This window comes from Perna viridis, chromosome 7 (assembly GCF_037379345.1).
Source record: "Perna viridis isolate PV_CMFRI_1.1 ecotype Kerala chromosome 7, ASM3737934v1, whole genome shotgun sequence".
Lineage (NCBI taxonomy): Eukaryota > Metazoa > Mollusca > Bivalvia > Mytilida > Mytilidae > Perna > Perna viridis.
Genome location: NC_142451.1, coordinates 9,909,296 through 9,926,999, shown reverse-complemented (window position 1 = coordinate 9,926,999; position 17,704 = coordinate 9,909,296). Strand labels below are relative to the sequence as shown.

Sequence of the window (17,704 nt, the reverse complement as noted above, 5' to 3'; positions counted from 1 at the left end):
CCGAACAAACGTGCAGAAATAAAGATAGTCCGTTAATCCAAAATATGTTGCATTAATAAAACTATTATTAAAACTCCATGAGATATGTAACATCACCGGAGAAATCGATGAAATTTATACTATAACACTCTCATTTAGTCACATTTTATGTATCTTAAGACAACTTGTGGCTCTAATAAAAAGCCCACATGTTCATATCCACGAAACCATGAAAGTAGTCTTTTTGGTAGTTTTTCTTGGTTACGTCGCAGAGTTTCACGATGCTAAAAAGTCGGATCTAAGTAAGTACTAGTTTTAAACATATTATGAACTCACTTTGTGGTCTATAACAACGCACTTTCTTGCGTGCTCGACATTCATTTTCGAAAAAATCTTTGACCGCCAAAGTTTTATCGAGATTATGTTAGTTTTTAGCTTCTTAATGCATGGTATTAATTTTCCGTAGTTACTGTTCTTTAAAATAATTAGTGGGTTATTACTAGATTTGATCACCAGCATCTGCATTTACCTAAATAATCCTGATGTTATAACTAACGTGCAAATGAATTTCTAACTGAGTTATTGTCTTCTATAGAACTGTAATTTTATAAGTTAACCAGTGAGCAAGTCAGGATCTTTAAAGCCCACAGTTTATATTATGTTTGCCCAGCGGACAGAACACAATTATAACTGGAACCATTTCATGTACATGTACATGTATGATGTTGACCATTTCTTCATTCATTTAAACAATACATGGCATTAATAAATCGTTGGAAGTCTGTAGGTCAGAAGCATAAAGCAGAGAATATTTACATTGTACTCAATCGATGCATCTTGTAAATGCATTAAATTCTTGTGAATGTGTGTTGCGGAGAGGAGAAGTCGGGTTGCTCATTTGTGTTAAGTTTCATGTGTCTTAATTCTTTTCTGTATCCTGTTACTACTATAGGGCTTTATGAGACGATATTGAATACAATAGATGTTAGCAGTGAAGCCCGGCCTTTGGGATACCTGACCAAAGAAATCGGTCATAGTATCTCCTACTAGCGGCTACGCAGCTATGTTGACGATCTAGCCTACCCCCAGACCCCGAGAACCTTTCCCAACTCTAACTGTTTGGTAGAACGTTAACCGAAGAGTGCCTGTACCCTGTTTAGTTAAAATGAAATTAAAGATGCTCACAGATATAAACTTTAAATAATTGTAGAAGTGCTAGCCGTTGTGATATCAGATGGAAAACCAGATCAGAAGACAAGGTATGCGTTTTCAGCGGATACATACAAACTAAAATACAAGGTAAAGCCCACACAATGGTTTAGGTACAATTCTTAAAACCAAAGATGTATAATCTGAACATATACGGCGATGTTAACAGATAATTTGTTGTTATAGTTTATATTGATTTTAAATTTATAAATATGAAAAATAAGTAAGACAAAATTATGATCGAATTTCGTCAACTATGTTATACAAAATAGTTCATTGTCTCTAAAAACGCATATATTGTTAACTAATAGTTTTAATTGCTGTTCAACGGTATGTTACTAACCGTGTTTTACAGCTGTTGTTGTAACTGTTTTCAGGTACTTGAAAACAACCAGCCATGGCGTAATAATGACGTCAAACTGTATGGTAAAGGAGGACACAAGGTCAACATTTTGAAAGAAAATCTAAAGGATTTCGCTGATCGAGAAGATCTCGTCATATTGTTTACTGATAGGCAAGTGAAATAAACTAAATGGTAAAAGAGGAAAACATAAAAAAAAACTATCACCAAACAAAAATTAATGTAGACATTGAAACAAAATCAAAAGCAAACAAAGCAACTCAAAACTGCATCCACCAGTATACCTTCAAAACTGCACCCCCAAGTATACCTATTAATGTTGTATTTCAAAACTGCATTCCCCCCAAGTATACCTATTAATGTTGTATTTCAAAACTGCATTCCCCGCAAGTATACCTGTTAATGTTGTATTTCCAAACTGCATTTTTCCCAAAGTATACCTATTAATGTTGTATTTCAAAACTTTTTTACACTCTTGTTTCGATCAAATCCGAAAGGAAAGCATTCAAATTAAACGTAAACGAATATAATTTTTCGAATTTATCAAATATATTCGAACATATATAACAACGTAGACTTCTAAAAGAGGACTGTTTCTCTAGTATATATGGTATATGAGTACAACTATTACAATACATTTCTAATTTCCAGCCCAGATACTATTTTCCTGGATACACAAACAGAGATCTTGAGGAAATTCAAAGCATTTGATTGTAGAATTGTGTTTGCCTCGGACGACCTTTGTTGGCCAGATAACAGTTTGAAGGTCACATGTAAAACATTTGTAATAGTGTTTTTCTCTGTTCCTGAAATATACAGTCATTTTATGAATGAAAAGATAAATATTATATAATAGAAAACAGGAACTTTCATAAAATTAGGATTAAAATAATCAGAACATGTCATTTTTTGCATTTTTTTAGTATATAACAGGCCAAATTATGACAGATTGTTTTTGCTGATATCAAAAGTATGATTGTCATAGAGAACAAAATGTACCGACAGGGTATTGTCATCAAAGAGAACAAAATGTACCGACAGGGTATTGTCATCAACAACTAAATTTACTGACATGATATGTTATTATTAAAATGGATGTGTATTTTTTTGCAGTCACTCTATCCAACTATCGGACAGGTCGGAAATAGATACCTAAATGCTGGAGGTTTGGTATTATATTTTTTTCACAGTACCATATCATTTCACTGTTTTTTTAGTAACCAGTTTTGTCACATTTGTTAAAGCAGCATTACATTGAATCAATATTTTATTGTATTGATACGATACAATAAAAGACTCCCATAAAAACTAGATCGTAAATGTTCCGAAAGAAAACGACTCCAGCCCTGAGACAAACACTTACACTTACACTATTTTATTACAGCCTTCATGGGTTATGCCAATGATGTGATCGAGATGATAAACCATCGTCCTATTAATGACATGGAAAGTGACCAGTTGTATTACTCAAACATTTTCGTCAACGAACATCTTAGAGTAAGTTTAGAACTGTAAAGTCAAATGTTGTAATTTTGACAAAGTAAGTATGTTGGTATAAGTTTATCGAATTTTACCAGTTTATTTGTAAATGAATTAGCATGGTGAATTACATTTTGATAAAGCAATCAGCTTAAATGTCAACTGTAGATGCTATTTAATGCCGTTCCAGGTACCTATAAAAGCGTGATTCCCCTGTAATTATCATAAATGCTGATATTACCTTTTTACGGTAGTTTAACAAGGTGTCCTTCCTTCCAATCTTGTGGTAATCTTTATCTCTCCAGATTTTGCCAATTAAGTCATGTAACATTTATGTTGATGTTTCAAGATCTGCTTTAAGTATTTCAGCTGGTATATTATCTAAACCAGGGGACTTGTTGTTTTTCAAGATATTAATGGCTTTGCTGATTTCAGTCTTTGTTGGTTGGCAACAGTTAATTGATAACTGGTCTGTAGCCGGTTGTATATCTGTATCATGTGTCGGTGGTTGTTGTTTCAAAACTTTGAAATGTTCAACCCATCTCATCATTTGCTCTTCTTTAGTATTGAAGGTGTCTCCCTCTTTATCCTTTACTGGTCTACTAGACGTTTTAAAGTTATTAGTCAGCAATCTGATGTTATCATGCAGGGTTTTGATGTTGTTCTGCCTTGCTGCTTCCTCTGCCTCAGATGTTATTTTAGAAATAGAGATTACCATATGATAATCATATGATTATCATTAGTTTCCAAGCCAAAGTTAACATATGAGAATCATATAACTCCTATATGTAAATTATCATATGATTGTTACATTAATCGAGCACCATATGATTATCATATGTGGCATATTTAGCTATGTATGATAACGTCTGGTCATTTTAGACGGAAGATTACGACAGCTTGACAACACGATGTTGAAACTTAATTTCACTGTGTCACAGTCCCTTGTATACAAGCTTTGGTATATTTCAATATTTCAACAAGGCTGTTACTGTTAAGATTTACTTCATTTCATACTAGAAACCCAAAGCATTAGTTTTTTTTTGAATTGAGATAGGTTAGTGCGATCAACACTAAGTAAAAAAAAACAAAACAAAACAAAACAAAACAAAACAAAAAAAAAACAACCTAATGCTCCCAGTTTTTAGTTGAGTCCCATTTACTCATTTACTTCTGTTTCTTTGTACGTGTTATTTTATTATTTCATGCCCTTGTTTGCCACGGACAACATTTTTGTGTCATTTCAACATTATATAACAATTAAAATAGAATACGAAAACATTTTTTGACAAACACATATGAAATAATGAAAACACAAGTAACACCAACTACCAACAATATAAAATAAAACAAACAATATGCTACTGACAAAGACTAAAAAAACAAAACACATCAACACATAGATAATTGTAAGAATCTCCTACACCAAAATAGCAAAATTCTTAGTAAAAAGATGGTATATATACGCCCTCTGAAACCTAATAACAGTATATGTTTTTCGTCAGTTTCTACAAACTGTAATAATTAAGAATTAATATATTTTTCAGGGAAAATGGAGTATAAGAATTGACACAAAGTCATCAATATTTCAAAACGTTCATAACAGCAAATGTAAGTTTATGAATGACCAGAATAACATCAAGTGGTTTATTTTCGTTTTAACGAACTTCGCAAAAACACATCAAACAAAATTGACCAACTAAACCATCAACGATAAAAACAATAATAAAAAACAAGAATTAAGAAAACACCTAAAAAATACATTTGTTGAAGCAATTTATATTTTGCGTGTGGATGCTGGAAAAAGATAACTATAATAAAGAGTAATCAAGGGAACCAAGGTTATAGCGGTAATCAAAAGAATGTAATCCAGGTACAAAGACCAGACATGGAAAACAGACATACACAACAAAGAACATAAAGTAACTAAAATCATACATACAAAGTAACAAAAGTAAATGAGCAACTCGGACTCCACTAAAAACTGAGAGCATGGACCAGGTGCACCGGTAGGGTAAGCGTCCTCTGCTTTTCTAGAAACACCCGCCGAGTTGCTCATAAAAAGTCAAGTCCGGGGTAGACAAACGAGGAAAGGAAAACTATGACCGGTTGAATGAATCAGTTTTCATGGTGCTGATGGATACACCATAACAATCCACGAGTTCATGATGACGACCATAAAACTTCTGTAGTGATGACTTCAATCTTGTAGCAACATAACCCTGTTCCAGAAGCCTATTTGTTAGAGTTCTAGCGCGATACAAAAAGTCTGTGTAGTTTCGGCAAGCTCTGGCAAAAAGTATGAGTTGTGATATGAACACTCCATACGCAGGAGCCGAAGGGATGTTGCCACAGATGAAAGGAAAGTTGACAATTCTGAATGAAAAGTCATCACGTTTGTCGTAAAGTTTGGTCAATAGTTTTCCTTTACCATCGATTTCTAAGTGTAGGTCAAGATATGAAAAAGATGAAAAAATTGTCAAAAAAATCTTTTCTTGTTCATAGTTGTATGTGCTTTATATTTAATGACTTGAACAGCTGACACACTGGAAATGAAGAGTCGGGACCACAACTACATTTACAACAGGAAAACAACTAATAGACCTAGTGTTATTTATTCCAGTGGTGCTGTGCAGGTAATATCAAACATGGGCATATTTGGTATAAACTAAACTCTCTTTATTTGATTCAATTGAAATAAAAATAAATTATCCTATTGGATAATAATGGCAACACTGTATTTCGATTTGGTTATTAATGAGTTGACCTATCGTGTGGTTGTTTTAAATAAATGACATGAAGACTTTTGAATGGTTGTTGAAATGTATAAAGGTTTGTTTTTGGCAAACAAAGAGAAAAAGATGTGTGAATTTTTGTCATCTTTAGTTAGCTATTCATGTGTATCATCATGTTCTTTGAAAACTTGTCATCCAAGGACACATCCCGTATGCGCAATTTCTTTTACAATTTTTGTGTTACTTTAGTTCAGTTGTTCCATAAAAAAAAACATGTTTATTCGACTCTTATTCCGATTGCATTCACTTTAATGTAAATAATTTATATACGACTTGATGAAGTTAGACATCTTCCTCAGCTTTAATGTCCACATCTTCGGTAAATCATAACATCCAATTTTAAGTGAAAACCAAATAATTAATAAAATATGTGTAAACCTAAACAACCATAATGAAGGTAAGCTTTCCATTTTTTTCTTTTAGACACCAACTGATGAGGTTTGTATCTTTCATTATCAGTAAAAAATAAATGAAAGCATACAAATGTTTGGAAAAATATAGAAAAAATATTCAGAACTTCTTCATATAGCAAGTGAAGCTTGTTTGAAATTGTTTTATTATTTTGTTGCTTCGGTATTTGTTTGGCAATATTTAATATTAAATGTATTGTAAGTGGTTTTCAGATATTTATCATCATCCATCAGAGTTGAGCCTTGAATTTATTATCAATTCAACTTTTATTTTATGCCCAATGTTTTTTCCAAGGCAAAATTTCTGAGACTAGCTGATTATCTGACTGGAGCTTGGATTAAAGGTAACATATGCACAGCATGTGACAGAGACGTGGTTCAGTTGGACAAGTTTAAGGTACGTCATTTGATGTTGATCCCTTTTCTATTCAAACAATAGCTAGTATTGTATTTAACCATTTATTAGTAATGGTCAATACTTGTTATGCGTTTTTTTTTATAAATCTACTGAAGGCGCGAATGTAAACTGAAATATTTCCTTTAATAATCATCCCAGGAAAAGTAGTCATTCATACAGACGGAGTATATGTATCATTCGATCGTTTTGTGAAATGGTACTTTGCATGGATATCTCTTTTAATTTTTATGGTAAATCATTTCTAGGAAACGAAATATCCTAAAGTTCAACTGAATATTTTCATTGACCAACCAACTCCATTTCTTCTGGAAGCTTTGGATCTAATTGGTGAACTCGAATATCCGAAGGCAAAGATTGACTTATTCTTCTATGTGCAGGTATGTCTACATGGTTGTCACTGACTCTAAATTGGTTATATTTGACATGTCAAGTCTCATGTATGTGTCACAGAACAGACTAGAACTAAGATCTAGAATCTTATTAGTACACATTGGAATTCTGATATGAATTTCTAGAAATTTGAATTTTAATATGCACAGGTTAACATCAAACTCAAATTAGAATTCAACGTTCTACTACGACAATTTACAAAATATTTATTTTTACTAGTAGGATCTTGTATTCTATTAATTTTATTTTCAGATCTTGGATTAAATTAGATAAAATGTATTTAAAACCTTCTATTATTATTTATTCGGAGGTATTTTTCTCTTGAATTTTGGCTAGTACATCACATATTATTGCACACAGATGCATCATTTCGACAGTCCCTAAAGCTGAAAACCTCAGCTATATGAATATATTTTAATCATCAATATATATCATTTCTGATCGACAACATATTTGCCCAGTGTGGTGAACATGTTTTTTTAGCAGACAGTCTCCGCTACTCGTTCATCTATTACTTCGTTCTTATGAGACTTAACTTTATAGCTGATTTTACCCAAAAGAAGGAACATTATTTAGACAGTTTTATTTTTGAACAATCCTAGATTCGCTAATTTACTTTTGTTTTTTATATGTACCATTTTGGTTATCATATTGTGTCTGTTTCCCTGTTTTTTCTTTATCTTTTGAATATATATATATATATTTTTGAAATTTCCTCTCGAATTTTGTTTCCAATGACTACTCTTTCGTATGTTTGAAAAACACATGAAAAAAATATATGTTGCTCACAAGTTTATCATATGTTTATGAACAAGAGGTTTTAATATGTTGAAAGAGTATAGACATTCTTTAAAATTAGTTTCCATGCCATTGTGTTTCATAGATACAATATATACATTAGATAAAATAAGTTTATATGCTCCACCCCAACTCCAGAATTGATGCAAGATTGCAAATTTGCGATGCAAATTTGGTCGCTCCCTCACATGGATTCGAATCCCTTCCCCTTTCTGACATCTATGACAATACCACCTGCACTGTCCAACACTTTAGACCACTCGACCAACTAGGCTTTATAAACTAGAACTTTCGTTAACCAAGTGGTACTTCCTCGTAAGTAAATCTAGAGCGCGAACATTAGCACATAATGTAGCTAAATAGGACAAACTCTGATGGTATGTGATGAGACAGTATACAAATACAGTCACACCAAGTATGTACAACATATAAGAAGTCCAATGGGATGCGGCAATCCCACCATCTTACTTGCTAGTGCATTACTATGTAGATAAATACCATGCATGGCGAAGATCGACATAGAATGTAAATACGTATTGGTCCTAAAGATATGTTTCCGTGTGTTTAAAGATGTAAAAACATATGTTGCAATTTTCCTATGTATTAAATAATAATTTGTACTCATATATATATATATATATATATACAACGTCTCAGAATGTGACGACTCTATTTGCTACACTGCTCCATCGGATCAAATTGATACAGGGAAGATATATAAAGGTATAGAGAGGTCTGAAAAATTCCCAACGATGTTAGAACTGTCAAATTTGCGATGCGGGACTCGAACTCGTACTGCTGTGACATCTATGGCAACACCGCCTGCACAAAGTCCAGCGCCCTAGACCACTCGGCCAGCTAGGCTATATAAAATATAGCTTTCGCTGACCGGGTCATTCCTCCTCGTAGGATTAATCTAGGGCTGTAACTTAATACACGATGTATAGTGGTACGGGACAGTCACATTCTGAGACGGTGTATAATATTGATTTATATAATCAATAATATATGCAGTTTTCAGTATAAATGTGCAATATTAATGTGCATATGAAGAAAACAATATATACTAATAATAATGAATTAACGAACACAGCACAAACATACAATGTATTCAAAATACACCTATCTTGTTTTGAAAACGATTTATTTTCTATAGAATCAATACCACGAACCTCATGTCGAAACCTTTCTTTCGAAATATGAACTAGGTTACAAGTCCATTACCATCATAAACTCTGAGGATAAGATGAATCTAACACAAGCAAGGCAATGGGCAATGTAAGTTGTTATAACCTTGGTTCCCTTGGTTACTCTTTTAAATATTCCTTTACCATTACTTAAAAGTTGACGACATTTCTGTATAGTAGTATCTTGTTTTGTTTCTTATGGTAATTACATCTTAAAGATACAATAAATGTATTTTAAAAGTCATACTTACTCCCTATCATTTCATTATCATGATAGTTAATTACTTACTGAAGTATGTAAATATATAATTTATTTCAGATTGTCATTTTTATGAATTGCTATACGTTAATATATTGAAGGAAATTGAAATCCTTGTTTTTAGTTTCTTTTTCTTAAATTACTCTTTCTTTTGCAGGCAACTTTGTAAGGAAAAGAAATGCCAGTACTATTTTGCGGTGGAAGGACATGTTCATCTATCTAACCCAAAAACCCTGAAATATCTCATTGCTCAAAACAGGTATACAAGAATATAAATAAGGTGACTTCAGTTGGATAAATTAAAACACTGTAAAGTCAGTCTCATATTTGACCTACATCTAGATATCGATGTTAAAGAAAAACAATTGACCAAACTGTACGAAAAATGCAATGCCTTTTCATTTCGTATTGTCAACTTTCCTTTCATCTGTGACAACATCCTTTGCGTAAAAAAAAAAGATTAATTTTACTTTTCAAAGTTTAATTTCTGCTAGTTCTTGCAAGATATAGAAATGCATGTTAATTAGCCCATTTAAAAAGTCTTTTGGGTCCTATTTTTAAACACTTTACGTATTTTTAAATTAAATGACATTCAAGACATTACGCTTAAACAAACTGAAAGAAAAACATAAAACAATAAACCTATAAATAGATCCCTTGGCTTCAGATAACGGGATTGGACGACGTATTTTAGCAAAAGTATTTAAGTAGTCTTTATAGTGAAGATTATAACAATCAAATATTTAAAATTATGAGTAAGTCTGGAAACTAAATACTTTTATTGAAATTATATATAAAATGTATTTGGAAACAAAATTTGTTTGGGAAGGTAATGTTTCAGATAGGTATAATGTTTAAAACTAAGAGGCACACTTAATGTGAGGAGGGCAAATTAAACATGGTGGGACAAGATAGTACCTGGTCCATGCTCCCAGTTTTTAGTGGAGTCCGAGTTGCTCATTTGCTTTTGTTACTTTTGTATGTATGATTTTAGTTACTTTATGTTCTTTGGTGTGTATGTCTGTTTTCCATGTCTGGTCTTTGTCCCTGGATTGCATTATTTTGATTACCGCTATAACCTTGGTTCCCTTGATTACTCTTTAAAAATTCGATTCAATTTCTTTACCATAAAACTAATATTTTGATACTTCCAAGAAAGGAAATCATCATGAATGACTCTGTAACGCATTTGTTCTTCAAAATTCCTTGAACATGGATACATTTATTTTATCAAGATCTGTTATTGCTCCAATGTTGTCACAATATGGTAAATACTGGTCAAATTTCTGGTGTGGTATGGATGTAAATAGTTACTATGCAAGAACAGATGATTACCTAGAAATCATAGAAAGCAAGAAAAGGTGAGCTCTCCTAAAAAGTATTAACAGTATTATTTTTTTCTGTTGCTGTGCAAAAATCGTACTGTCCTTGTGTAAATTTGAGGGTTTTGAAGAGTTATGGTAATGGACGTATATGTATACTGGTATTTTACAATATAAAAGTATGGCGCAAATAATGGCACCAAAATCTGACTCTCTATATATTCAAATCAATCTGATTTATATTTTATGCTTAAAAATCTGTATTAAAAACTATATTTTGACATATTTCAGTTATGGATATTTATTGGAGACATGCTAAATAAAACCAAACCATATGCTCATATAATATATTTTTGGCAAATTGTTGCAATTCTTTACAGTTTGTTAAAAAAATCTCTTTGTGGGGGTGAAACGGTATTTTTATTGTTCATGTTGCATATTCAACAAGACGTGTGGTATTAAATGTGACAACAACCTAGAATTCTTATACACTCTATGGAAAAAATAATAGTTTTCTTTAAAACTGATCGTAGGCAAGAAAGAGGAACAATATTAAAGATACATACGGTAAACTAAACAGCATCGGAGACATCAAAACAGACAAACGAATATTTTTTTCTGTTTAGGGGTCTGTGGAATGTACCGTACATAACTGGAGCTTACCTTATAAACAGTTCAATTATAGACCAACTTCAGAATGCTTATACAAATCAAGGAGACAAGGACTTGTCATTTGAAATGGTTTTTGCTGAAAATTTGAGAAAAATGGTAAAAGCTGTAAAAATATGGTTTTGAAATAACAATGTATGAATTTTGTTTCTGTCCATCTTGTTTCTGATTGGTATCTGATATAAATGTAATGTTAAGAATAAATACTTCTTATCTTAGAACCTATTTTTCTATGATCAACAAGCAAAATGTATATTATTTACATTTCTGAATTTAAATATTTAAAGCGCCAAATGTACATTAATTTTCTACTTTTGGGTGGAGTCTTTTATAGAGACAATATTAAGCCTAGAAAATGTATAAAATTTTACTTCATAAACACCACGAAATATAGAAAAGTATCATTTTTGTTATTTTTCCTTTTGAGTTTAAAATACTTTTTTGGTGATTTTGCACAGTATGTCATATGTTGGCAGAACAAAAACTGTCAATTCATTTATTAGTATAACATTTTTCATCGGCGATGTTTTACAAATTTCTTCTTTCAGGGTATATTCATGTATGTGACTAATATGAAAGACTACGGACATTTAGTTGATTTTGAGGATTATGACACCTCTCATTTACACAACGACTTGTGGCAAATTTCTAAAAACGAATACGTAAGTTTTTTTTATTATTTAACATCTGTGAATATTGATAAGTAATAATGACTTGACAAAAAGTCGTTTCTTCGTGTATATACTTCTTCAGGTATATTGATATGTATATTAAAGAGTACACATGCTTTATGAATTAATGAAAGGCATGATTCCAGTCGCAAGAGGCATTCTAACGTATTATGAATTTCTAATGTACTTTTCAATGTGATAAATAAAGGTTTGAATTGAATACTTAAGTAGAAATCTAAGAATCATGCAAATTATGTAAAATGTAATACACCTAAAAAAAGAAATGTATAATTATTCATTCTAATCTTGTCTGCTCTTGGGAGATAATCCACAGGGAAAATCAATACTTTCTATTGTATTTTAGTGTCATTTACAAAGTTATCTCCCCTAATTTTGAATTCTTAAGTACATTCTAAATAAAGTTTATCTTCTATGAACAAGTGTTATATGAAAAACCACATGTTTCTTTCTGTTTACTATGACATATTAAAATATCAAAAATAAAAATATGTAGGCTTTCCAACCATGATTCACATTTTGCATGATTCTTATGTGGCGTGCCTCTTAAATGATCAAAAAGATTTTTAGTAAGATTTGTTATTTGACAACGCCTCATTATGACCATGATTTAATGAACTAAAAATTGTACAATTCAATTTCTGGGTAAAAATTATCATTTTTCAGAATTGGAAAAAGCGTTACATCCATGAAAACTATTCTAAAAGCTTGGAACCAAATGCCGAAATTGAAATGGTAGGCATAACATAAATTTAATCATAAGTACACTGTATACGCCAGCAGGTACAAATAACCGTGTGAACACATCTGCACGTTTAAGCTGTCCTTCATTTAAGCTTGTGTTACATAATTTCAAAAAAGTTGTGGGCAATCGACCGTGTTCTGTTCGTCAACTGTTTCTTCAAATTAATATAATCTTTTTATGATCATGGTAAATTTCAATAAAAGCCTGTAATATCATTAGACAAAATTATTTTGCTCAATTTTTAAAAAAAATTAAGGGCAACTTATAAATTCTTTTTTAAAAATGAATGCAATCTATATTAATTTTTTATTTATCCAAGAAAATATTAAATTTGGTTACACATAAACAGAACAGAACTCAAATCTGATACATTCTGATAAGAATTCAAATAAATCTTCAATTTATTCATTTAAAAAAAATGTTTTAATAGTGACCCTTAACTGCTTTGTGGTGTATATCGGAAAATTTTCACACATCGTTAAACACGTGGTGGGCATAAGAAAAATGTTCATTGCGAAAAAAATTTCACTTTTTAAAAATACATCATTCAGTTTAATAAATCGTTGACATATACTTCTGCAAGACTGCAAGATTACTATATCGTAAATATAAAAACTGACCACAACACGATGCAAACACACCAAAATAGCCAAGTATATGGTATCCAATCTATTTCACAGTTGATGGCAATAAGTAATATGAGTTTGGTCGAACATTTATTTCATTTTTTTGTTTTTTTTTCCAAGGCGTAATTTTCGCAGAAAGAATTGACAAACTTGACTTCATATATACATCAGATGAACAAATATATAATATATAATAAATAATATAAAGATGCAAATTTTTGACCTACTAACTCAAAACTAGCTAAATAAAAACACGCACCAATCTCTGCAATAGGTTTTAATTATTATTGGCTAAGCAGGATTCGATGTTGCCTTTATTTGGAGTACAGCATTTAATCTAAGATAATACCATCTTGTTTTATTGTAGCCATGTAATGATGTCGCTTGGTTTCCCGTGGTTACAGATACATTTTGTGATCACATGATTGAAGAAATGGAAAATTACGGTTCATGGTCAAGTGGAAAAAACGAGGTACAAAAATAAATCAAGACTTTTTTTTAAAAAAATGTATAAATATTTTTTTGTGTGTACGATTGGCACATCAAAATATTTACAAAAAGGAACACAATCAGTATATTTTATAGTCGGTGTTTTTTGAGTAGATATTTATATAAATTGAATTTTATAGTTGTAGATATGTTACAAATTGAATCATTGAATTATTTGTCATAACCAACGAAGTCTCATGTCAAAGCCCAGTGTGCAAATCACAGACTAAAATGAAAAATGAAAAGCTTCTTCGGGAATTTTTTAAATAATTATACTGCTAGTTTCAGTAAATATTGTACCGCTCAGTTATCCAATAGTGCTAACTCGTCATTTCTCACTTGGTACCAGGATCCAAGACTTGACAATGGTTATGAGAATGTCCCGACAGTCGATATTCACATGAAGCAAATTGGTTATGACGATGAATGGTTGTACTTCCTTAAGGTCTACGCTTCGCCATTACAACAGAAAGTCTTCATTGGTTACAACCATGCGGTAAATACAGTAGTAAACTAAATCCTTCTGGTAGAACAAATGTCAAATCCTAATGAACCAGAAATTTAGAAAAAAAAGACTATATCAAAAAAACACGTAAATATTATAAAAAATGGTCATTATTACAAAAACGTAAATGAAAACATAAGGAAAATGCTTAAGAATATACCTTACTCGGAAAATACAGTGGTATGAAGATTAACATTTGTAAGACGAAAAACTTTTTTCCTACCACACATGAAAATGCGAATATTGTCACAACTGTCTTTTGATTCTTCCCATCATCATTCTACTACAGAATACCCAAACTTGCATTATTTGTCTTTAAAAAAATTATCAACTGATGAAATATTTAACATGTGAGTAGAATAATTCTATCACTTAATCCAAACTATTGCAGACTCCCGAGTCATTGATGAACTTTGTAGTGAGGTACCGACCGGATGAGCAACCTCTCCTTCGTCCACATCACGATACATCCACATGGACCATCAATATCGCATTAAACAGGCCTGGTATTGACTACACGGTATAGAATTTTACAATTGATTTTATTCATTCTGAGTGGGGTTCTTGTTTTTTTTTAAATGTATTTGTTCATTTAGGTGAAAGAATAACTATATATCACCTTTATATCACCTTAATAAGCTACATTTTTGAATTCATATCTAAGCCACCGAATTCGTGATTGTGGCGATTTGGCTAAAACAAGTGTCACAAAAATAATGCAAATCATACAATTTATCTTGAAACAATTTCAACCGTCAAGAATTACCATTTTTTGTCTTTTGAAGTATAGAGGATCCATATAGAAAGAACCTGTACTGGAAATCTACAATTTAGAAATGTATTTTTAACTTTTTCATTTATATTGTCAAAAGTCAAAATTCATGGTTTTATGTAATTTATCTATACATTTAAGGGAGGTGGAGTAAGGTTTCTTCGACAGAACTGTAGCGTTACTGAAACCAAGAAAGGTTGGATGTTTATACACCCAGGACGTTTGACCCATTACCATGAGGGATTAAAAGTCAAATCAGGAACCAGATATATCTTAATTTCCTTTGTAGATCCATGAATTCACTGTAATAAATTCGTTTGCAAAACTGCTGATTTGACCATTATATGTTCATGTGTATTGCACATGCACGGACTTCCTAGCCTTAAACTGTCACCAATATACATTGTTTGTTTTTCGTATGATTAGATGGCAGCTACAAGTAAGTGCAGTCCTTTACCATTGGTTTCTAAGTGTAGGTCAAGATATTCATCAGAGTAACTTCATAGTGTCTGTAGTGTCCTTTTTTTTTAAGTTTAAGTAGACGCGAAGTATAAAGTCCCCTAAACTAAGATAATACGTCATCAATACAACGGAAACTGAGATCAAAGGATCTGGCTTAACGACGTTCCTTCTTTTAGATCAGATCAGCTACGAAATCAGCCTTATCAGAGTGACAGAATACCAATTACAGAGGCACAATTTGTTCCCTTTGGAATTACGTAAAGCTTTTAAATTATAATCCATTTATTTTGGTTTAACTTTCTCAGATTTTAATTATGTGAATAATCAGGGTTTTTGTTGTTTTATTCTGTTCTTTTTATTGCTTTGTACTATATAGTAACGGTTAAATACATCGTGCTCCTCTACTTGCTGACCTATTCCTTCACCCTTATAAGGCTGACTTTATAGCTGATCTGATACGAAAGAAAGAATATCATTTAGCTAGACCCTTTAATCTCAGATTTACTATATAGATGACGTATTATCTTTAAACAGTCCTAGTTTTGGGGATTTCATACATCGCATCTACCCCAAAGAAAATTGAGATAAAGGATACTACAGACACTGTGAGGTCAGCCTCATATCTTGACCTCGATTTTTTCATCTTTTTCATATCTTGACCTACACTTAGAAATCGATGGTAACGGAAAACTATTGACCAAACTTTACGACAAACGTGATGACTTTTCATTCAAAATTGTCAACTTTCCTTTCATCTGTGGCAACATCCCGCCAGCACCTGCGTATGGAGTTTTCATATCACAACTCGTACGTTATGCACAAGCTTGCCGAAACTACGCAAACTTTTTGTATCGCGCTAGAATTCTAACAAATAGGCATCTGGGGCAGGGTTATGTTCCTACAAGATTGAAGTAATCCCTACAGAAGTTTTATGGTCGTCATCATGAACTCGTGGATCGTTACGGTGTATCCATCTGCGCCATGAAAACTGATTTGTTCAATGTGTCATAGTTTTCCTTCCTCTTTCGTCTACCTTGGACTTGACTTTTTATGAGCAACTCGGGGATGTTTCTAGAAAAGCAGAGGACGCTTACCCTACCGGTGCACCTGGTCCATGCTCCCAGTTTTTAGTGGAGTCCGAATTGCTCATTTGTTTTTGTTACTTTGTATATATGATTTTAGTTACTTTATATTCTTTGTTGTGTATGTCTGTTTTCCATGTCTGGTCTTCATCCCTGGATTACATTCTTTTGATTACCGCTATAACCTTGGTTCATTTGATTACTCTTTCACACCACTGGGTCGATACCGCTGCTGGTGGATTTTGTCCACGAGGATATCATCAACTCAGTAATATAATTTTATGGTTTTAACAAGAGTAATGTAAAAAAAAAACTGGCTCGGACGTCGCCCAGTATAAAAAGGTCCGAATCTGACATCAGATCGGACACACCGTTGTCTTGTAAGACTGTGGTGTCCGCAGATGAAAATCTTAGCACGCTCTCATCTGGTATGGATAGTGCCCGGACCATTCCAACAAAAAGTACCAAATCACACGTTCAGTCTGCAGACCATCTATTCCAGTACAAAAATTCTGAATATGTATTTCAAAATAATCAAACCATGTTCCATCACTTTAAATGACATATTTGACTGCAACGATGACGAACCACATTGTACTACATCAAAATGTGTTATTAAAGATTGCAAAATATGCGACATTCTTATAACCGACTCTTACTTCTCTAGTTCCCTTAGATACAAAACCTTCATCCGTACAAGAAGTCACGATGACTTAAGTTGCAAATAAACAAACTTAATATATGGATTATAATGCAAATTATGCGGTCTAATGTATGTGGGTGAAGCACAAGAATGATTAAACAAAAGAATGTGCGGTCATCTTTCGGGAATAAATACCACCAAAGTCCCGGCAGTTTATCAACATTTTAATCAACAAGACCATTCAATCCTCTTTATGAAAGGTCGTATTTTAGAAAAAAATTTACCATCCTACGAACAGTCCCGTTCTAAGTAAAAACTATCGTAGGGAAGGAGAGGAGTGCTGGATACGCAGACTAGGTACTGCAATACCTTACGGATGCAATGACAACATAAAAAGTATAGGGAACCATTCAAG

The 17,704-nt window shown here is 32.3% G+C and overlaps 1 protein-coding gene across 1 annotated transcript; it reads left to right on the top strand.

Annotated features, from left to right (window-relative positions):
- Window positions 1-131: 131 nt before the first annotated feature.
- On the top strand, window positions 132-15,430 carry LOC148611260 (procollagen-lysine,2-oxoglutarate 5-dioxygenase 1-like). The gene is made up of 21 exons (XM_088591608.1): window positions 132-281; window positions 1,190-1,278; window positions 1,566-1,702; window positions 2,201-2,315; window positions 2,663-2,714; window positions 2,934-3,046; window positions 4,576-4,639; window positions 5,567-5,664; window positions 6,247-6,261; window positions 6,529-6,630; window positions 6,897-7,028; window positions 8,996-9,117; window positions 9,443-9,544; window positions 10,521-10,646; window positions 11,234-11,375; window positions 11,825-11,938; window positions 12,632-12,700; window positions 13,704-13,808; window positions 14,175-14,321; window positions 14,722-14,850; window positions 15,244-15,430. Exons 1-21 carry the CDS (start codon window positions 209-211, stop codon window positions 15,397-15,399), a joined length of 2,202 nt encoding a protein of 733 aa, XP_088447734.1. The 5' UTR covers window positions 132-208; the 3' UTR covers window positions 15,400-15,430.
- The last annotated feature ends 2,274 nt before the right edge of the window (window positions 15,431-17,704 follow it).